The following is a 24,362-nucleotide window of genomic DNA, read 5'->3' as shown; positions in this document are numbered from 1 at the left end:
GATCTATTCATTTTGGAACATGAATTACCATTGTTATAAAAATAAACATACCTTGATACATTATTTCTGATGCCAAGACCACAATTCATAGTGGTAATAATTCTGGCTCTTCTCTTTTGCAGGTTTCAGAACTGTCTGCTCTCTAGTCACATGTTCAACTGAGGGAAGTCAAGCAGGATCCCGCTGTCATCTGCTCACTGGTGCTTTAAAGAGAACAACCAGAGGAATATGCACACAAACACAGTCCCTGTCATAACTAGGGCTTTGTTTTCCATCACTGCACATTCAAGTTACTGTATAGAACACATGGAATAAAAGCCAAATGTCATATTTTTGTATTGTCATAAAGAAATAAAAAGATGGTACACAAATATCGGTGTCATTGTAAAGTGTCAGAGAGTGACTACCTGAAATTCCATACTGAGGCGCACCCTGTTTTCATGCACGATGAAGCAAGTCAGCGTTTCGTGAACCTGTTCACCCTATGCCCATCACATCAAGTCCCGATCAGATAGGAAGAAAATGTTTGTGGTAAAAATATGATTATCATGCATGTTTGCACACTAAACAAGTCACCTTATCTTCAATGTTGGCATTTTTACTAAACTGAACACATTCAGGGTCATTTCTGTCGCTGACACAGTAAATATCTTTCACATTACATTGTGGTTACACATAAAAATCATTTATTTGTTAATCAATATTAAAGGGATTCACCCAAATTAAAATTCTGCCATTACACAAACACTTCATTTTACTGCTGGTTCAATCTACTTTTTCCTACTTTGTTTCAGTTTTTTGGGAGGGTTTGCTTTGTTCAATCCACAAATGACTGTTAAAAAAAAAAAAAAAAAAGACTACCATGGATGTCAATGGTCCCAACATTCTTCAAAAAAAAAATCTTCTTTTGTGTTCAACAAAACTCAAACTGTTTTGGAATGAGACGGGTGAGAAAATGATGGCAGGATTTACAATTTTGGAAGTATCGGGATGCATCTAGGCCTGCAGTTACTCTAGTATCGAATCTGATAACTTGTGCTGTAATTTTGTTTGTTACACAATGCAGATCTTCCAATACTGTAAGGTCACAACACTAATTATAACATTGATATTTCTGAAAAATTATGAACAAAATACTTTTATAAGCAATAAATTAGCAATGGTGGGGCACAGTCTGAACTGTTTTGTTTACACAGTTAAATGCACAGCATTCTGTGTGTACTCTATTTAATATTGTGCATAAACAGATGCCTGACATGCGCAGTAGAATTCACTATAATCTAGAGTCTGCAGTTTTTATGAGTGATTAAATGTCTTTGTTTTTGTTTAAAGCAGAGTTGCAGATATATTTTAATCTCCTTACACAAGCACTTATCAAGGTGGGCTTCTACTGTTTTTGCATCTTCAGTAGATTGTTGTTGTTCTTGTTCTGTCTCCTTTATTGATGCACTTATTTAACAACCAAAAATAAATAAATAAATAAAAGTTCTGAAATTGGACACCTTCATACACTCAACTAATGCAGGTTTAATGATGTAACGGAAGGGACGGGGCTATTGATGATGAATAATATGAACGATGATGAATGGATACCCTTATTTTAAGGTTAAGAAATGTATAATTTGAGGACTTGGAGAAAAGAAATCAAGTACTATCATTTTGAAATTGTGTTTATTACAACATATTGTATCATAAGCACCAGCTGTCTCAGGCAATTGATTTACAGTCTGAAAAGAAACGGAGATAGAACAATAAACTATTCAAGACGGCAAAAACAACAGACACTCATGTTGACAAGTGCTTAGAGAGGGAATTAAAAGATTTCTGCAAAAAGATATTTTTATTGCTAGAAAGAATGAACATTTCTAGTAGCTGTCACAGCCTTTTAAAGGAATAGACCACCCAAAAAAATGAAAATGTACACACTATTTACTCTCAAATGGTTGCAAACCTCGATGAGTTTCTTCATTCTGCTAAACTGTAAAGAACATATTTTGAAGAAAGCTGAAATCCTGTAATCACTGACATCAATAGCTTTCGTCAAAACACATACTTTCAATTCGATTCCACATCTATTCAACGAAGGTCGAACAGGTTTATTTAGCCAATTCATTTGTTTTATGTTCAATCCACTTGAATGACATTCAAACATGAATGAATTGCGTTGGTGTAACGACAAGGTTAATGGACGTGTAAAAAATTGAAAAGCATATAATATCTATATAAATAAATCTTTGCCTGTTTAAATTAAAAAGAAAAAGACTTCTAAGAGCAGGGGTGCCCAAACTCGGTCCTGGAGGGCTGGGGTCCAGCAAAGTTTAGTTTCAACCCCAATCAGACACACCTGGCCTAGCTACTCAAGCTCTTACTAGGCTTTTAAGAAACATACCTGCAGGTATGTTGGATCTCCAGGACACTGACCATCCAGGACCGAGTTTGGGCACCCCTGTCTTAAGAGTTTAATCTGCACTTAAAAGATTTAGAACAGGGATGTCAAACTCAATTCCTGGAGGGCCGCAGCCCTGCACAGTTTAGTTTCAACCCTGCTCCCACACACTTACCTGTAGGTTTCAAACAAGCCTGAAGGACTCCATTAGTATGATCAGGTTTGTTTAATTAGGGTTGGAAGTAAACTGTGCAGGGCTGCGGCCCTCCAGGAATAGAGCTTGGCATGCCTGATTTAGAAGGTTTTGAGGTTATCAATTTGAAGAAGAGCAGCCCTCATTGGGTGTTGGCAGCTTCATTAATAACAATATTTCTAGTGACCACTCAGTGGGCCACAACTGTGCTAATGCCAGTTCTGATATCTCAGTCAACTGGAGGCATTATTAAAACAGTTGCAGGTTGAACTGCAATAAGCAACAGAAAGTTCTGGTAATTCAAATGAACATGATTTGACAATTGGTTCCAAATGAATTTTGCTTGTGGGTTCAATTTATGTAAAAGATCAGTTGAAATAATTAAGTGGAAAAGTTTTCCGTAAATTAAGTTAGTTCAACACCTTGTTTAAGTGTAACACACAATGCTGCATCTTTGCATTGTGTTGTTAACACCCCTATTGACACCAGTCATTTTCAAATAAAAGCATAGTGATTGTGAGGCTGTAAATTCAGAATGACCTAGTTTTGATTGATAAACACATGCTAGAGAGACTGAATAATGAAAAAGCCGTGGGGAAATAGTCCTACAGGGAGAGCCAGACCCATGGAGAAGCACTGATGAAGTCTAGAAAGTACAGTACACAGACACTAAACTCTTCAGGAGGCCGTGCACTGGGATTACCCCCCCCCCACCCCACACACACACACACACACACACACACACACAAACACAAACACAAACACACACACTTGAGCATTCATGTGGTGAGAAGGACTCCGGCATGCTCTCCTGTCAAAAGAGTGTGTGGGAGGACAGAGAGCGAAGATAAACGGCGTGTTAGCGAGACGGAGCTTCACAGTCAAACAACAAAGACGCCGATTCCAAACATTCACGAAATACAACCCGCACATCTGACAGCAGTCGCATCCCTGGAAATTTACTTTCTCCCATTCGCGTTTGATGTCATCCAAACACACAGATACAAATACATGTGTTGCTTTTATTTGGCTCAATACATCAAGTGCGGAGAGAGGCCCGTTCTTGGGTTTTAAGGGGAGAACACCCACTGCTTTTCAAGTTAAAAACGGCAGCTGCGCTTCTCTTCTATAAATGCCGTATCGTCCCACCCAACGCTTCGCTGCGTAACCGAGCCACGCCAGGATTCCTTCTCCTAATAAACAGTTTTGTTGGAGCACTAGAAGCTGGGAGTTTTTACGCGAGACTCTCAGGTTTGGAGGAGGGTGTCCTGAAGTGTCCTCAGCCTGGAATGAACCCTGTCGTCCCGTGAGGAAGCGCTGTTTAGTCTGCAGCGAATGGAGGCAAGGATCCACAGTGCCCTGCGCCTCACAGCAGTCTCAGTCAGCACCTGCCAGCATCACAAAACACACACACGCGGTTAAACGGTCATCATAGAAGTCCAGTAAACTAATACAGTTATTAAGATGAGCTAGTGAAGTGAGTGATGTATATTATTCTGTCATTATTTACTCCCATTCTTTGCCTGGACACAGGGAACATTTTGGTTAGTTTTTAATGCTGTTTTTTTTTTTCAGTTGTGTGATCACAAGAGGTCAGCCAAAACATACCATCAGTTCCACATCAGTTTAGCTTTTTTAAGTTACGTTTCACAGAGATCCTTCTAGGCCTGTCACAATAATCAATATATCAACTTATCGTGCAATATTTGGAGATGACCTTAATCATTTTTGCCATTGCAATGTACACTCACCGGCCACTTTATTAGGTACAACTGCTTGTTAGCGCAACTTTCTTATCAGCCATTCACATGGCAGCAACTCAATGCGTTTAGGTAGTAGACATGGTCAAGACCATCTGCTGCAGTCCAAATCGAGCATCAGAATGGAGATGAAAAGTGATTTAAGTGACTTTGAACGTGGTAAGGTTGTTGGTGATGGTCTGAGTATTTTAGAAACTGTGTACCCATCTTCTGATAGCTACTTCCAGTAGGACAACGCACCATGTCAAAGCGTGAATCATCTCAGACTGGTTTAAACACGATGACAATGAGTTCATTGTATTCAAATGGCCTCCACAATTACCAGACCTCAATCCAATAGAGCACCTTTGGAATGTAGTGGAATGAAAGATTTGCATCATGGATGTGCTGCTGACAAATCTGCAGAAACTGCTATCATGTCAATATGGACACAAATCTTAGAAGAATATTTCCAGTACCTTGTTGAATCTATAGTATGTCACGAAGGATTAAGGCAGTTTTGAAGACAAAATGAGGTCCAACCCGGTACTAATAAGGTGTACCTAATAAAGTGGCCAGTGTGTGTATATTTACAAATTCACAAATAATGTTTGAGCCATTTTACGATGACATTTCCATTCGCCCTCCCCGGTATCTAAGTTTATAACTGTACATTTACCTAATAGAACATTTAATAGTGTATATATAATAGGACTTTTACCTTTTTGACATCAAATTATAGAATTGAAATAAATTTAAGAATGCTAAGTAATGTAAAGTGTTCATGGCTATTTTCATTATTATGCCGTTATATAACCATTATGTAATAAGAGGCATAAAATGATCTCAAAATGACAATTATATCGCTTATCACAACAATAAACGTGACAATATATGGCACTACAAAAATTCTTTATCATGACAGGGCTAGAACCTTCCATATTATTTTAATAATCAATTATATGGCAGTGCAACAGTTGAACAAACTCGTGTCGAGTAAAAAAAAAGTCTAAATTATTTCAATTCAGAACGTTTATATCATGAGTAAAATTAATTTAACATCATCAACACTTTTTATGATGATAAACCAAAGTTTAAGTTTGTTTTATATCTACCAGACAATTCTAAAAGAGAATGGATTAGTTTTATTTATTTTTTGTTATTAAATAGGATAAGGGAATTAATTAATTGTGTAAAAATCTTTACAAACCACATTGGACTGACATTGTGGTAGTGTAATACAACCTAAAAAACTGCTGGGGGCTCTTTTTATAAAGAAAACAAAACAAAAAAGTGAAGTAAATAAGTCAATGAAAACCTTCCTCTGCAGTGAGCTGTTAACACAAGAATGACTGCAATCAGACCACTCGCTTGCTAAAGAATTGCATCAGTAAATGAATCATCCTTCTGAACCAGTTCAAACCGCTGACTTGAGTTTCAGCAAAAAAAACTAATCAAAAATGAATAATGATTTAAATCTCAGTCTGCTGCTCATTCAAATCTAGCAGAGGACTCTAGAAATCTTGGATTTTAAAATGATCCAAAGTGCTTTTATGGTTTCTGTTTTTCAGTTTCGATCTTTAACAGCCTGTGGTCACTATGAATTGTTGCATGTGCATGAATATTATATTAAATACCACATAAAATACCAATTCTGAATAAATCATAGAGTAACCAAAGCTGAGAGGACTATCAAAACTCTGCATTCAAGCTTTTGTTTGCAGACTTTTATTTATCATTGTGTGTGTGTGTGTGTGTGTGTGTGTATGTGTGTATGTGTGTGTGTGTGTGCGTGCATGAAGCTGAAACGCTTCTGATTTTAAATGTGTCGTAAACAGCCAGCAGCCCGTTTTATTCTGTTGTTCTCTGCATACCACGAGAACTAGCGTAGGGTCAATAAAGGCACTGATGACAACTTAATTGGGCTCCGCGCAGCCCTCGTCTCGTCTTGAATAGGCCACCGGGTTCGCATGAGCAAACCCCTGGCATTTGAAGACGTAAATGTAATTTCACAGTGTGCTAAAACTGACTCACTGAAGACCTCACCTTGTCACTTATTTCAGTGATAATGCTAACAGGTCCGTGGGAAAAGACGGCAAAGTTTGAAAACAGATGCAAGACAAGGTTTGCCGAAATGGAGGAGGAGGACAACAGCTCTTTCACAGCACTGAGGTGTCTGGGAGGAGGAGGATGATTGAGAAACAGCATCCTCAGATGAGTCCAGGCTTCTCTGGCCACTGCCTGAGATTAAGACAAAGAGGAGGAAGCCATCAGTAATTTTCCAGTCTGCTTCACTTTGCTGTTTTTAACTTGTGACGTAGGGTGGACTGGCTGCGCTGCCATAATTAGATCTCTTACGGTTTGCTGGGAGCGCTGGTGCCCTCTGTTGGTGGGGTGGTGGAAGAACGTCAGCAGCCACAGCAGCGCTTCCGTGTTTCCAGACGCTGCCAGAACAAGCAGCTCGACGGCTGTGTCCACCCAATACCCACAACGCACCAGCAGGAACCAAGCCTCAAACATAGGCTGATACGCCCTAGAAAATCACCATCCATCCAAACACAGTGAAAAACAGAACTGTTATTTGCTGTTACATATGTGGAGGCATGAGTAGATTGAGTGAGTTTCTGGTTAAGAGAAAGAGATTTTTTTTCATGACTGATAGATGCATGTTCTAGTTTATCATCCTGATGACACCTGCAGTTGACACTTTTGCAATAAATATAAAAATATGCACACTTTTATGCAAAAGACCATATGACAACAATGGCTATAACTAGAAAAATCTATAAAATGCACTGAAAATGAAAGTTATTATTATTGTGAAGAAACGATTATGGCTGAGAGCCAAATTGTTGTTGTTTTTGTTGTGTTTAATTATTATTACTTTTATTCAGCAAATATAGATTTTATATACACATACACATATACATATATATATGATGGTTTATTGTGGGTATGTTGTTTACATAAAGAAATCTGTGTTACAAGTTAAACAAAAATTCTAATAATGAATTATATTTTGAATTAAAACAGTATTTGTCTTGCGTTTACATTAATTTTACATTAAGCTTCAGTCTTTTCACGATTAATTTTTTTTTAAGTGCGATTAATTAGTTAATTTTTTTAATCGATTGACAGCACTAATATATATATATATATATATATATATATATATATATATATATATATATATATATATATATATATATATATATATATATATATATATATATATATATATATATTAATTCGACTTCTGATTGGGAGGTTATGTCCGGTCCCGATTATGTGATTGGATCTGGATATCCCTAGTGATCTCTAAATGTGTAAAGAATTACCATAAATAGTTCTATACACATCAAAGTTTAAATTAATATACCTGATTTGTCCTGCTAAATTTATAACATACTTCATCCTTATGTGCATATATTATACATGCACATCTATTAGAATGGGGCTTTGAAAGGAGGGTAACATCTACAGTACAAAAGACCTCATGAATTATAATAGATCAATTTTCAAGCTTTTCAAGACATTTAAACACGATACTTGGTCTCGACGTGGACAGAGCTTTTTTCAGGACAAGGATTTGTGAAGAGGAGCTGTGTACTTGAAGTGAAAATCTATCACTGAAAATCTGTTCATCTGTGTCCAAATGCTCTCCTGTGTCAAACCTGAGCTGCCTAGAAACATACAGGATCAAATCTCTCTACTAAGAGCACTGCGGATGATAAGAGAGCGATGAAGTGTAGAGTGTCTTAAAGCTCATCTCACCTGACATCTTCCTCCTCATTCTCCGTCACGCTCTGAAGTAAACTTGTGATCCAGCTCAGATGATCCAGCCAGGCCTCCCTGGGAACCTCTGAAAGACGGTGAAATGAGAAGTGCAGAAATGAGACACTTTTGAAATTGATTTGGAGCTGGATATCTAACTTACTCACTGATAACAAACCTGCAGTTGAATTAAATGTACCAATCCTTCAGTAAGACTTAAATTATATTTGGCCAGTGATACGTATGGAAATGTTGCTGCCTGCTATATTGTCATTAGAGATTTTGGTCTTTATGAATATATCTAAATTATTATCCTTAAGGTGATGTGAATCTCTTCTAAAGCATACAAATACCATAATATGTTTGCAAATATTTAAGAAACATGCCAAGTGAGCATACTTGATTATCTAAAAAACAATGCTGAAGTCAGATATTCTGCGTTGAAAATGCATTTTACGTGCCGGAAAGCTGTGTTTTGTAATTTTAACCTGCCCAATGCTAGTTTAGCCAATTATATTTCAGCACACTGGGTTACCTTGGTGGAAAACAGCGCATTACATTTATTCATTCATGCAAATCTTTAAGAAAGGCTCTGAAATCATGCAAGCGACCGAAATGCAACCTCCGGTGGACAGTAGCAGGCTTCAAAATGAGACACAGAATTAATTATCAAATGATATAAATATTATGAACGTAAACATCAGGTGAGCAAGTTACGTTGTAACGGCATGGTTTTCGCTACATTAATTTTTCCATGGTGGGGCGCATGCCAAAATTAATCCCGCCATTTCACTTTACTTCAGGGCGCACTCTGTAGGTCTATTGGAGACATTTATAAATATTCCCAGCAAATCTTATAAATGTTAAAGACATACTTGTTACATAAATGCACGAAATCGCACTTCAGCAGGATTTATTTGAGAGCGCACAAGAAGATCTGCGCTTGAGCAGTTTGAGGGGGCATGCAAGAAGTTTTGTGCACGAGTAGAGGAAATCGGCGTGCAAGTAAAGTGATTTTCATGCTCGTAGGCTATTACATAAATGCATATAATAAACTAAAACTCGAACCAGTGACCTTCTTGCTGTGAGTTGACAGTGCAAACCACTGATCCTATTTAAATATATTTTAAAATGAAATGTATTCAAGTGATTTCAAAGCTGAATTATTAGTCACATGATTCTGCGGAAAACATTCTGATATGCTGGTCAAGTTACCAAGTTACCATTCTAAAACTTTGGACCAGTAGTTTATGACTTGTTTATATATAAATGTACTAAATCGCACTTCAGCAGGATTTATTTGACAGCGCACAAGAAGATCTGCGCTTGAGCAGTTTGAGGGGGCATGCAAGAAGTTTTGTGCACGAGCAGAGGAAATCGGCGCGCAAGCAAAGTGATTTCCATGCTCGTAGGCTATTACATAAATGCGATCTTGAATACTGCGCTCACAACATTTGTCATTGAAATATTGCCACAGGCAGTCGGTAGATCTGTGTAAAAAGGCCTGCCTCCACAGCTGGAAAAAATCCTAGAGGAAACACTGAACCGCGTGTCCTAACAACATGCTTCGTGACGAGATACGCAGTGATAAGCAATTTAGCTGTTTGCACCAGACGAAACGTGACAGAAATTTACATACAGCCATTCAGAAGCACAGAATCTGCAATCACTCACAAAATAAGGTTTATAGTGTATTTAATACATATTCAATACACTTTAACATTATTAAATGTAAACTACATGCTGAATCACTCATTTGTGTTTAGTTCTAAAGTACAATTTAAATGGTTTATTTTATTTTCAAGATCTGAGGTGATCTGCTGCTGCTGCTTTTAGTAGTATGGCATTAAATGTCATTTAAAATGGCATTCAAACTCACAATATTATCATTTAACACTGAACAAAGCACATGAGGTGTACCTGAGGTGATCCATGTCATAGTTTTCTGTTGTTCACTTGTGAGAAATAGAAGCTTTTCAAACAAATCCATTTGTGGTGTTGGTTAGGGCAAAAACTCCCTTTAATAGGGAAAATATTCCTTCTATCGGGTGCCGTTGCTTTTATTTAGAACATGGTATAAATCACTTGCTCCTGTCCTTAATCTGGTAACCTGTGCTTGTGTTTGTTTTGATCCAGGAGTGCAATACCTAGTTCAACCACTGGGTGTTAAACTTTTTGCCTACTTGTTCTGATGTATATAAAAAAAGTAATAAAAACAAAACTAAATAAAATGCATTTTTTGATTTATAATTTTTTTAAAAGTTTTTGTTATCTGCACTTTAATGTAAGGGGAACAAAACAATGAAAAATAGATTTCCTTTTCTTATAGTTATATACTGTACACACACACACACACACACACACACAATATTTATACAATTGTGTTTCTATTAAATATATTCATTCATTCATTTATTCATTCATTTTCCTTGAGCATTGAGCCTTAATTGAGCATTAATAAAGTTTTTAAACTAAACTAAACACGGGGAGAACATGCAAACACCACACAGAAATGCCAACTGGCCCAGTCGGGACTCGAACCAGTGACCTTCTAGCTGTGAGTTGACAGTGCAAACCACTGAGCCTATTTAAATATATTTTAAAATGAAATTTATTCAAGTGATTTCAAAGCTGAATTATTAGTCACATGATTCTGCGGAAAACATTCTGATATGCTGGTCAAGACACCTTTACTATTCAAAAAGAAGATTTTTGCTATTCTTTGGATCAAATAAATGCAGAAGAGATTTCTTTGAAAACATATAAAAAAAGTTACCATTCTAAAACTTTGGACCAGTAGTTTATGACTTGTTTATATATAAAAAAAAATATTTTGGTAATTTAGTATTATTTTTTTTTATTTATTATTATTTTTTTGTAATTTTTTGATATAGCAAAACTGTGAACACTGTTTCAGGCTAGCAGAAAAAAAAACTTAAATACACTTTTAAGTATTAATTTTAATGCATCTTAAAATGATGCTTTATGTAAATAATTATTTTCAGTTTTTTTTCTCTCAAAAGATTTGCAATTCTTATTCTTAGAATAGGAAAGTAAAATATTTCACAAGAAACAGTGAACATGTGTTTTTAGTGATCAGAGTTTCAAATGTTTAGATCACAATCCAGTATATCCAATTTATTAGTTGGCATCAAAAATAAACATTCTCATGAAAATCCCAAAACATTGAACCCTATTATCATTTTAAGAGAAAAAAAAACAAGTGAGTAAATGACAAAAATGTCATGTCATGTCATGTCAGATGGATGAACCGTCATGCAAGTCCTGTAAAGCACCATAGTCTACGTTTAGCTCAGAGAGGTAAATAACTAACTCCGGCATTCAAAGGTCTCCTTTCAGAGACCACAGCACCTTCATGTCAACCATTCCAGGTATAATGACAATTGAACCAGTGCAAACAAATAACAGCAAAGAACTAAAGAGCTCCTAGTGCAGCAGGCACCCGAGTTCTGCAGCTATTCTTTTGCTGTGCTGCTTATAGAATAGCTGGCATTGTGAGGGTTTCCTCTGGAGCTCAAGGGGCACTGAAGAGCCCGGGGTCCTTTGGGAGCTGAGCCAGAGATAGATATCAGAGGGAGGCTACAGGAGGAAGGAGCCTGTTTGTGTGGGACTGCTCTGATGGAGGGAGCGAGATAAAACCAGGATTTGGAAACTTCCGACGGTGGACGTTCAGGATCAAGGTCTCAAAAATAAAACTCTAAATACTCGCTGAGACAATGCTGAATATTTTAGTCAGCTGATGAGGTAATGGTTTTGAATAAGAGGGTGTGGTTGGTGTATGAGTAAAAGTAAGAGATTAGGTGTTTTTGTGGTCGGACATAATTAGACTACTCTGCAGCTGTGGTTTCCTCTTATGCTAGGATGCCCGCATAATATTAGTCGACATGTATTTAGAAAAGGCCATTTGTATACAGCAGGTTATCAACAGGGTAGGACAGAACCTGCGGATATTTTTTGCCATCTCTGGAGAATTTTGAGGGGGAAAAAATGCAGAATTATGTGGAATTATTTTGAGAGAATAGTGACAAAAAAGTTAAAATAAAAATAACAACTTTAACTTTTATTTAAAGTTTACAATCCAAATCTAATTAGATCCACTAGACTGGTAAACAAAGTCTCTTCTAATATATCAACTACTGTTAAAGTCTGTATAATATTACTTTACAAAATTGCATATTACCCAATAATGTTAATTAAATTATTATAAAAACTGAATAACTATATATATTTAAACCCATGTACAGTATACAGGTAAAAAAAGAAAAACTCGATGGGTTTAAAAAATTCTGCATGTGAAGATTACTATTCGTTTATGTGGGCCTAGTTGAGGCAAATTTTAAGACTTTACAATAATATTTCATATATAACAGTATTTATTGTAGGCATATTTTACATCTGAGCAACATTTGTTGTTGTTTTTGCAATTTCCATAGTTTTTTTTCTCTATAAAGATAAACTGAAAAAATACATGTGCAATAAATATATCATCTGTGCCAATTCAATTCACCACCCAAATATTTTTTTGAAAATAAGTTCATTTTAGATGACAGAAATAACCCTGGTATATAAACCTGATATATACTTAGGATAGTTCAATCAAAAATAAGTCAGCTTGAGATTCTTTCTTCTTTTAAAAATGTATAACTATAACACTATAACTATATGTATACATAACTATACCTATTAACTATTACCAGAGCTTGACAAATGCAGGCAGATTTCAACTGTGGCAGGTTAGACAGACACTTACACTAGCCACTTCAGCTGGTTGGAAACATTTTTAAAATTGTACTTATCTTAAAAGCAGGGTTCAACAATAAAGATGGCTTAATATTTGTGCAAATGTGATCTTAGAATCGAGAAGCAACAAGACTGACAAAAATAAATGTGTTTGCGCGAGCAAAGAAAAGCAGGTAAATACCGAATGAGAGGATACTCACTCACGCTCACAGATGATGTGATGCGCGCGACTGTAAAAAAAAAAAAAAAAAGCGCAGACATCCTTTCATTATCTCACACGGTATGATTTTTACCTGCTGTCTTTTGCTTACAATTATTTTTGTTAATATAGTTTAATTAGCATTTTTTACAGTAACATTGCTTTAAAATGAGATTAACTCCCCTTTTATGTGTAGTTAACTGGTGATCTGAGACCTTTAGCCAGTACAGATTACAGTGCATATTTTAGACACATAACAATAATTATTTATTAAATGTCAATTTTTTTTTTTTAATAAAAGTTTTGTTGAATTAAAAAGAGCATATACAGCTATATTTAGCTTATTTTGACATTTAAAAATTGGGGCTAAGAAATAATCTTTTTTTTGGTGTAAAAAATCGATAAACACTGAACTTCGAAACTATAGTCCTGTTTTTTCCAACAATGGAAATCAATGGTTACAATGGTTTCCAAAATTCTTTGAAACACATTACTTTTTGATAAAAAGAAACTCATAAAGGTTTATAGTAATTGTGAGTACAAATTAATGTTTGGCCGAACTATCCATTTAAATATAAAGTTGCAGAGATGATGCATTTTCCCCCTATAAATTCCTGTGCTATAAACTGCTGAGGCTTTAGAAGAGCTTTGCAACTGTTTTTCTTTTGTGAAGTGAATACTTATAATTCTCAGACAGTAGTACGTGATGCTTTACCTGATGGCGCTGTCAGTAAAGGAGAGAGTAAACTAGGCATCACATTTGGGAAGAAGGCTCTCAGTGGCAGACGATCCTACAAATCATATATGCAGACAAATATCACAAGTCAAGCTTAGAAATATCATTTTGTGTCGTTAGAGCCCCACTAGTGACACCAAACAGACCTGCCAATCATGTGAAACTCCACAGAGGCCGAGCATGATTATTTCTCTGCCTTGTTTTCTCTTGCTTGTGGCCTCAGTGGGATTCCATATTTTTGGAAACAATCATTATTATTTTTTTGTGATTCGGTTGTGCTAGTTGCTTGTGGCAAAGAAATTACACATTAGCCTTCTGGAAGTCAGCCTGTACCTGTGAATTCTGTCCAGTCAGTCTCTGGAGGAAGCAGACAGTGAAAACCTGTATGAGGGTTCTTATAGCCAGATTCTCATCAATCTCTGTCAGCACGTTCCTACACACACAAAATATAAAAATAAATAAATAAAAATGTATAAACCCAAGACTACTGCTAAATTTCCTCCTAACTAAAAATATTTTTTTTTAACACTTTAATTAGGGGTGTAAAGGGCGTATGGACGACAACCCGTGGGAACCAACAAATTCATAAATGTTTTTACTTGTAGAATAATCCTAAATTTGTCACAATCACAGAGAGGTCTCCTTTTGTGTCATTTAAATCCCATGCATGAAAGCATTTAGACTTTCCTTTAATATATAATGATGACGGAAGAAGTCGTGGTGGGTTATTTGGGATGTGGTTGGTTTCTTAGTTATTAAATGCATCAATGCATTCCATGTAAGCTACACAATTAATCATTAAAAGATCAGGATCTCAACACCCATGTAACAAATTATAAATGATCAAGATTTCTATTTGTTTATTAATCCTTCGAAACACTGCATTCAAATCTGAGTTAGTTATAAAGTTACAATCGGTCGAATAACACAGAAGTACTGGGATAACAGTATATAGTTTAGATTAAACCACTGATGTTTATGGTAAAGATTAAAATCACTGTCATATACTCAAAAATGAAGGTTGTAGGCAGCAATTACATTATTTAACCAATAGGAGGTGACAACCAGCCATCAAAAATATGCCACTGAATGATTCTTTAAAAATTACACATCAAACAATGAAACATGAAGTTTTATGAGTGAATAACTCAATCATTTATTAAAAATGAGACTAAAAATAAATATGGATTGTACAAATTATAATGTTAGACTTATACATTTAATGTTATCAGCAACAGTAGTAATGGCAGTGAATTTTTCAAAGTGCTGAATATTTTATTTTTATTCAGCTGATTATTTCTTCATTTCATTTTTAATAAAATTACAGTTTTGTTTGTTAAAACCAAACCTTTCTTCTAATACCCTTTTTGTAATAAAATTGAAAGAAAATTACATTTGTCATCTATTTTTAGCTGATCCGAAAAATCCTCTGATGACTAAAATACCATAACATGATCCAAACCATGAGAATTGTAATACTTTACATCACTACTTCCAAATAAACATTTTTTACACTATTTTACACTTTCAAATAAAAATAATGTATTTATTCTTTATTTTACTAATCGTGTTATGTCCTCACAATGTGTACCATAAACAAGTATACAGACATTATTGATCTATATTAGTTTTAGTCTAATGCCGAGTTCAGACTGCATGATTTTAGGCCTGATTTTGACTCACTGACAGGTTTTGAGAAATCGCAGACAATTGCCTGAAAAAACAGGCAAATCGTTGCTCGTTCACGCGAGTAACCATCAAACAGTGTGAACTGAGCTGTCGGCGATTCACATCATGCCGTGTGAAATGTGTTCTGATTGAATATAACATCGGTAATCACCTAAAGCCAATGAGAGAGCAACATCTTCTAGTTTGGGTATTTGCAGGCCAGCGGAAGACTGGGGTAGAAATTAAAAGGGCTTCTTTTTGGTCTATTTGGACACAAAAAAATGGAGGAAAAACTAGAGGAAATTTGGCACCCATGTCTGTTTGGCGTATCATCTGAGCAAGACCACAACATTCTGAAGTTTAAGAGAAATTGCAAATTCCCTTCAAAACCCAGGTGAGCAAAATAAGTATCTTTTCTACCCCTTTAAAGGCTTCTTTCTTATTATGTAGTCATTCATTCATTTTCTTGTCAGCTTAGTCCCTTTATTAATCCGGGGTTGCCACAGCGGAAGGAACCGCCAACTTATCCAGCAAGTTTTTAAGCAGCAGATGCCCTTCCAACCGCAACCCATCTCTGGGAATCTTATTATGTAGTTAATAACAAAATATCTGCAACGTTACCTAGCCTCGTTTCCATGTCACTTCTCGTGTGTTTGGTTTCGAGCCGTATTTTGCAGACCGAGACAAAGTTGTTGGAGATTCTTCCTAATGTAAAGTGCCGATCCATCTTGCAGTATAAACACAGTAGTCACTGAACGCTACCCTAAATAGTCATGCAGTGTGGAAACATCTATGCCGTGACTACTTTGAAAGTCATTTGCAATGGGGTAGATATAACAGCCTGATTTACTTAAACATGTAAACTTCTTATAATATGAATCCTAAATAAGTCATATATAGTCAATGATGGCATCATGGTGGCGCAGTGGGTAGCACAATCGCCTCACAGCAAGAAGGTTGCTGGTTTGAGCCCTGGCTGTGTCAGTTGGCATTTCTGTGTGAAGATTGCATGTACTCACCATGTTGTTCACGTGGGTTTCCCCCACAGTCCAAAGACATGCGCTATAGGTGAATTGGGTAAGCTAAATAGGCTGTAGTGCATGTGTGTGAATGTGTGTGTATGGATGTTTCCCAGTACAGTTGTGGCTGGAAGGGCATTTGCTGCGTAATAACATATTCTGGGTAAGTTGGCGGTTCATTCCACTGTGGCGACCCCTGATTATTAAAATGACTTAGCTGAAAACTAAATGAACGAATTAATGAATAATCAATGATCTAAAAATCAACTTACCATTTTACTTTGCTTCTTGGCAGAGTGGTTTTAAACAATCAGAGGCATTTTTATGGCATGTATGAGCACAGATTTTGTACAGTTCAGAAAGAACATAATAAATAAATGAATTATCCAATATTCACCTGTAAATCTCGCTGACTGTGAGGAAGATGTGACAGTGACGGGCTGAAGCTTGAGGCTGATTGGGGGGAATAACAACACTTCAGTACTTTAAACACAATGTGTACTTGTCATAAACATTCTCACCCACTAGAGGGCAGTGCTGTAATAATAATACAATAATAATGCTAGCAAAGTCCTACAAATCCAAAGTTTAACGGCCAAGTTTCATACCAACAAAATGCACATTGCTTGACAATACAGCAATATCATCTGTTTTAAATTCATGTAAAAGATTATAAAGATCCTAAAAAAAAAAGTTGGATCCAAGCAGCTGTACACACATGTCTGGTTCAGCGCGTAAAGTTACATGCTCATATTTTAATGGAACAGGTTTCATTAATATACCCATAGTTCATATGGGCAAAGAATGTCATAAAAACATTTTACCCAGACCCAAAACATCAGTGCTCCAGAAAGCCCACATGTGCCCCTGCAGGCTTTGATCCTCACAGCATTTGTCTGTGTGTGCATGTGTGCGTGCGTGTCTGTGTTAAGGCCACAGGGAGAAGCCTCATGATTCTCTCCTTCATTTGGGACTATTAAAACGCCTGCCACACCCAGCCCACAGGCACCCTCATCATACACACACACACACACACACGCACACACGCACACACAAACACACACACACACACACACACAGACACAGACACACACACACACACACACACACACACACACACACACACACACACACACACCACCCCCTCCACCAAAGACCCTCAAACCCCAAAAGCATCTCAGATATTCCCGTAACCCCAGCTATTCAACGCTTGCCAAAAGCCGCCAATTTGCTGCTCTAATAAAAAGAGACGCACTTGAGCAACAAACATTAGATGGTATAATCCTGTCTCAGAAACAGAAGACAGTGATGGAAACAAGAGAGAAACAGAGATCACAGGAAGAATAGTTTACCAACTCATTGCCAAATTCATAAAACTAATGAACGAAACAATATGCCTGGAATCACTAGCATTTTTTCACACAGATTCAGAGGCACCTCGAGCCAAAATTCCAGTATTAGATTGATCTGACTTGAGATTGAACAGCCAAACGTTACCTTTCAAAACATTCAATTTAATAAAAAAAATAAAAAAATAAATTTTAAAAATTAAGTCTTAAAGCAACATTGTGGTGTTTTGGTACTGAATTGAATCTGCTTTTGAACAAATAATTGAGTCAATGTATTAATGATTTATTCATAGTCAATAGGTGCTGCTTCAAGTTCATGAAGTTAATTTTGACCAATTAAAATCTGACTACAAGTTGTAAATGGTGTTTAGAAATTCTGGGTAACTTGAGAAGGTGTCGATGTAACATCACTTCCAGAGCATGTACAGGAGGGTTGATGATAGCTTTTAAGCGTTGATGATAGGCCCACCTGAGCTCTCACGTTTGGTCAAATTTAATGCATGAGAATAACTATGATTCCATCCAAAGATGCAAATAAGATTTATATGCGAAACAATTGTGAATAAAGCACTGTTTCAAGGATATTATTACTGGTTACAAAAAAAATAATAATAATTATACATGCAACAGTACATTGGACGGATGAAGGTTCTCTAAAGGTGGCTCAGTGGATTTAGAGACTTAAACAGGTCTATGTAATGGAAAAAATGACTGCAAGTCTACAAATGAAGACTGATATTTTTTTCTGAAGAAGCGAAAAAAAGTATTACAACATATTTAGATTTAGAGGTTTAGAGTTTAATTAACCCAAAACTAGGCCCATCCAAAATCCCATCCGAGTTTTAGCCCATCATTGGGTCTATTTATTTACTTCTGAAACGTGTGTACATTTATATTTATTCAGTTTTTAATTTGATTTCAGTAATATTATTGATTATTATGAAAGTGTTCATTTGATTTATGTACATTACAGTTTGTAAAGTAATATTTTCTGTCTTTTAGTAGATATATTAAATAAGAGACTTGCTTTGTTTAGCAAATAAGTGGAACTAACTGGATTCGCATTGTAAACATTACATAAAAGCTACAAAACTCCCAAAATCATTCTGAATAAATCTGCACATTTTTTTTTTACAAAACTCTGCGAAGAAATAGCAAAAAATGTCAGCAGATTCTGTCTGGTCCTACCCATCTCCAATGTAATCTGAGGTAACTACAATGTAACACAATGTAACTTGATGTACAAATGTATCCCCTGAAAAGTATTTATGAAGGCAGTACTTTTTAATTTATTTTGCATTATATTTTTTATTATTTTATTTTTACGTTTTTATAATATATATATTTTTTTATTATCCCCTCATCTGTATGGGGTTAAATTGTTGGGGAAGGGGTTGTTCTGGAAAAAAAGAAATATAAAACAAAATCTTTAAAAATAAAAAAGCAGCTTTTCCATCCAATGAGTTGAAGAGAGCAAAATTGTCACTTCCAAATATCTGCCAATATTTGGCAAATCCCAAATATCAATTCAATTGAAGCTTATTTGTATAGCACTTTTTAAAATAATTATTATTTCAAAGCAGCTTTACAAAAGGTTAACAATCAAGTTTATAAGTTACATAAAAAATGCGTTACTATATATAAACATAGTTAACCTTCAGTTTTATAGCAATAGGTGATGTCTATGTGTGCATGTTTAATGAAGTGTATCAAAAAGAAAAATTGAATTTGTTGCGATCTGTACAGTGTTTTTTTCTTCTATAGTTACTTCCACCGCAGAATACGAAGACTTGATGCAAAGAATGTGCAGTGGCTTTCCCGAGGTTGTGAGACTGCTCTTTGGGAGCGCAGATGCTCAAGACCTTTCTGAGAAGTAATTATACCAAACCATTTTGATGAAGCTCTTTGGCTAATCTTTATCCTTTCAGAATGACTAAAAAAACATTTCAGAAGTTGTGCAATGTGATTGTGCGCTTGTTTGTCTAATAATGCCATCCTATCATGTCTATTTCTGTTACAGTATCACATAATCTGTTAAAACAAAATCCACGATTTTTTAGATGCACATGCTGGAATTCATGTCTAAAATGTGTTTCTATAGTTTCTTATCAGATAAAAAGTTTAACTTACTCAGCTGTGCACATGTGTTTTTTAAGTGCATTTTAAAAATTAATGCGCATGTTAGTCTTTCCATTATGCAATAATACAAAATGTGTATAAAAAAATAGGTGGATGGAAACATAGATAATAAACACTTGTGTTTTAAACCCTCAATCCTCTACATGGGTCTAAAGTGACCCGTTTAAGTTTATTTTTTCTATCTCTAAATTACAGCTTGTGCATTAAAGAGATAAAACAGAACAGGCTAGGCTTAGGAACAACATGAGAATGAGAAAACTAATAGAAATAGAAAACAAATAGCTCAAAAACATAAGTCTAAAAAATCTAGAATAAGAGATCACATGACAAAGGTGTAGGAAACAACTGTCTGCTTTTATATTTTATGAAGGCTGAAGCTTTCTCTCCCTAGTGAAAACAGATGGGCTTTCCAAACACTCATCCATACCTTCTCCTAACACTTCAGGGAGGGTCAATTACAGCATGGCAAAAACATCCCCTTTCTGGCAGTGGGACGCAGGAGGATGCTGTTTATTGTTATTGGATCTAAGCTTTGAGGAAGGTGGATGAAAACAGAAATGTGAAACTAATTTCTTGTTTCCCCTTTTTGATTGCAGTTTAAACAACTCGTTCCTGCAACGTAAACACACTGCACAGCTTAATCTGTTCACAAACACAAACAAATAAGAGCTGAACGCAGCTGCATTTGGGCCTCATTTTACCTGTCTGTACTTCTCCGTTTAAGACGCTAAACAGATCAAAACCAAACCTCAAACATCAGCAACATAAGGACTGTTTGACGTCCTCAGACAGACATGTAAATAAGGCCTTGATTTCAGTCATTTACATTTCTTTAAGCAGGAATGAAAAGACCTCGGATGTGTATGGACTGCCAGGCCTGGTTCGCGTCACGCCGTTTGCGTGTGTTTTGAAAAAGAGGCCGGCGTATCATGCAGTGCCGTTAATCTCAACACACTGTGTACCATACGAACAACAGACCATCAAATTCCTTCTTTACTGCCATAGTTTTACTATCAACACGGCAGCAGGAAATTAATTAGCAACCGAAGCAAATATTATGACACACGGCACTAGTCGCCATCAAACATAGCAGAGTGAACTTGTTGCTAATAAACACGGTGATTGTGTGTTGATGCAAGGTGCTGATATATCTACAGGTTTTAAAGAGTAATGACTATTAATATTTTGACAATGTGCAATTATACAGCATACCACAGATCAAAAAGACTGATAGCGCCGGTGAAAAAGCTTTGGTTTTATATTATAAGAATAACAATTTAAAAAATGAAAAGTAGGAAAAATAAATAAATCACATGTTGTTTTAAAGTTTTTTGCTCATTAGAAAGATAAAATATGTCTTTTTAAAAACATATTTTCACTTTCTAATAAACAAAAAAACTGAAGACTCTCAAACAGTCAGAAATCAAGCTTACCAGTAATGAGTCATTAACATGCTTGTCCAGACTCTGGGTCGTTAATTGATGGTCAGAAAGCACAGACTCCAGTAAGCTCACTGCTGCCCCCTCCAGACTTAACGCGCTCTGACACCACAGAGAAATTACAGCCTCGTCCTCCAACACCAGTCTCTTACTGAATGACAGCAAACACAGTCCACTGAGCATTTTTGTGCACCATTCACTCTGCTCTGGTGCATCATAATGACACTTACCTGATGAAGGCTTCACCGACTTCATTGATGAACTCTTGATTGAGACATGAAGAGCCACATGATTCTGAATGCTTCAACAGAGCTCCAATGAGAGGAGCCATCTGAGTGCATGTGACCAACGCAATGCATGCTGTGGACATGGTGTGAATGTTGCTATTGGAACATCTTCAAGAACAAAATGAAAAATAAAATGAATGTGAGAGTGGATAATTTGCCAGTTTCAGTTAATTTAAAATGTTGTGGAGTAATAACTGGATAATTATTTTAGAAATGTAATTGCATATTTGTATACAAAAGTGATGTTAAAGTTTTATTACCTTGCTGATGCATTCGGCAAGCAGTCACAGCTTTTAGAAACCTCCTCTACCATCAATGACACAACCTGATAAAACAAATGTGCAGGGTGACACATTTCAATATTCAATATTCAATTCAATTTCAATTCAATTCAATTCATTCATTGTCATGTGCACAGTAAGGAAACACGTTTCGCTGTACAATAAAAAATTCTTACTTTGCCGTCCACAGTGAAGTCATACACAACATACACATCATACACATATATACACAGAAGTGAAAGAAGTATAATTATGAAATGTAAATATATAAATATCTATGAATGTAAACAATATATAATACTGATTGTGAAGTAATGGAAACAGATGTAAACGTATAGTGGTTCTTAAAATTGTGCTTTTTATACAAGTGCCTATATATCTGTTATACTGTACACAGTTTACTTATGACTTAAAAATTGCATTGTCAATGACATTAATAAAGTTTTGATTTAAACAAATATTCTGCTGGGGCGGCACGGTGGCTCAGTGGTTAGTACGATCCCCTTACAGCAAGAAATTCGCTGGTTCGAGTCACGACATGGTCAGTTGGGTTTTCTGTGTGGAGTTTGCATGTTCTCCCCGTGTTCGCTTGGGTTTCCCCCACAGTCCAAAGACATGCACTATAGGTAGGGCTGTGCAATAAATCGGAAATCTGGTTTCGATTTTGGCTTCTAACGATTATGAAAAAACCATTAATCGAGATAAACGATTATTCCATCATATACTGCCCTCTCACCAGTTGTACACATTTGTTGCTCATCAAAGCTCAGTTCTACATGAAAATGACAAAAAGCACGTACTGTAATACAACGTTTGCAGCACAGGATGCGCATTATTCATTGATGAACATTCAAATCACTCATATTTTTAAAAGCGCAAAAGAGGGCATGTTGGTGTGTGTGTGCGCGCGCCGCGTTTAGCCTCGAACAGGCTCGGAGATGAGCAGAGCACACACATCTGTGCGGTGTTTAGTGATTATTCATATTAACCCTCATTTGTGTAATAAACAAACGAGTTGAGAGTCAAAAGACACGTGAAAGAGAAACCATATCAGAGCCGCACTATTCTTAATTTATCAGCGCGCAATACTCCTTCTGCCGACTGTCTTTATTATTAATCAAACAACAAATGGAGAAAATCCATCACTGCTCTTGACTGAAGGACTTTTGTAGCTAGTGTTTGTGAAGTGAAGATGCTTGAAGCAGTTTAAACATAACAGATTTAATAACTCATCTCTAATAACTGATTTCTTTTATCTTTGCTATGATGACAGTTCATACTTTACTAGATATTTTTCAAGATAATAGTTTTCAGCTTAAAGTGACATTCAAAGGCTTAATTAGTGTAATTAGGCAAGTCATTGTATAACAGGAGTTTCTTCTGCAGACAATCAACCATATGTATTGCTTAAGGGGGCTGATAATATTGAGCTATCAAAATAGGTTTCAAAATATTTAAACCTGCTTTTATTCTAGCCAAAATAAACAAATAAGCCTTTCTCCAGAAGAAAAAATATTATAGGAAATACTGTGAAAAATTAATCTGTTAAACATCATTTGGGAAATATTTATATATAAAATAAATTCACAGAGTGTGAATAATTTTGACCCAAACATGCCCAAAACGTTGATCTCGATCTACTGGTCAAAGGCAAGGGTAGCGTGGATGGATTGCATGGTATTAAAAAAATAGCCGTCAGCCTATCATCCATCCTCTCTGAAATTTGTCGCTTAATTGACATACAGAGCAGCCAGTCTGATATCTGACCTTTTCTGACGCATGGGTAACCACGCATGCGCGTACAACCGCGCCAACTTCGTTAAGTGCTGCAAAACTATAGCAGCACTTAGGGAAGTTGACATGGTTAAGTCCAAAAATCGTTCCATCATGACTGATGATTATTTGGTAGCATGCTTGAGGCTGGCTATCAGCAGCTACTGACCGGACTATGCTTCCCTGGTTGATTCCATTTAGTGCAAGTCATCAGAATTGTAGGCTACAGTGGTAAATACGGTTATGCAAAGTACATTAATATATATTGTACAATTACAGAATTCTCAATACGTTTATAAAAATATATATGTTATGCATTTTTATATTAGGTAGATCATTTTGACTTGGTCATTTTATAAGGAGCTCACATGCTGAAAAAGTGTGGGCACCCCTGGTGTAGATTTTTAATCCAAGTATATACAAGAACCAGGGAGTGAAACTCAATACCTTTTAAGACCTTTTTAAATACTCTTTCCATATATTTTAAGACCTTATAACCACTTTTCAACCAGAAACACTGGTGAGACTTTAACTTACAGTTTATTTACTAAATATTAAAGTATGAAATTAATCCAAAACTTAAAAACATTACTCATATACTGCATACAAATCTATTAAA

At 36.0% G+C, this 24,362-nt stretch overlaps 2 protein-coding genes across 13 annotated transcripts in view; one reads left to right on the top strand and one right to left on the bottom strand.

Moving 5' to 3' along the window:
- Nucleotides 1–371, top strand: part of aopep (aminopeptidase O (putative)) — a 161,505-nt gene extending 161,134 nt beyond the window's left edge. For all 7 annotated transcript variants that reach the window (XR_015497175.1, XM_087263508.1, XM_087263506.1 and 4 more), the window contains one exon: nt 123–371. The gene's annotated coding sequence lies outside the window, so the exon portion shown is untranslated. The remainder of the gene's footprint in view (nt 1–122) is intronic.
- Nucleotides 372–3,581: 3,210 nt separating this feature from the next.
- fancc (FA complementation group C) overlaps nt 3,582–24,362 on the bottom strand; it is a 44,615-nt gene continuing 23,834 nt past the window's right edge. For 5 of the 6 annotated variants that reach the window (XM_087263871.1, XM_087263872.1, XM_087263874.1 and 2 more), the window contains 10 exons: nt 21,950–22,014; nt 21,633–21,797; nt 21,397–21,553; nt 16,873–16,928; nt 14,122–14,221; nt 13,768–13,843; nt 8,093–8,180; nt 6,677–6,851; nt 6,365–6,559; nt 3,582–3,967 (listed from right to left, as the gene is read on the bottom strand). In XM_087263871.1, coding sequence (XP_087119997.1) covers nt 3,827–3,967; nt 6,365–6,559; nt 6,677–6,851; nt 8,093–8,180; nt 13,768–13,843; nt 14,122–14,221; nt 16,873–16,928; nt 21,397–21,553; nt 21,633–21,797; nt 21,950–22,014 — 1,218 coding nt within the window. In that variant the 3' untranslated portion in view covers nt 3,582–3,826. 6 annotated transcript variants of the gene reach the window in all.

Source organism: Danio rerio, chromosome 8 (genome assembly GCF_052040795.2).
Source record: "Danio rerio strain M-AB ecotype USA chromosome 8, GRCz13ab, whole genome shotgun sequence".
Lineage (NCBI taxonomy): Eukaryota > Metazoa > Chordata > Actinopteri > Cypriniformes > Danionidae > Danio > Danio rerio.
This window is presented reverse-complemented; position numbering and strand designations above follow the sequence as displayed.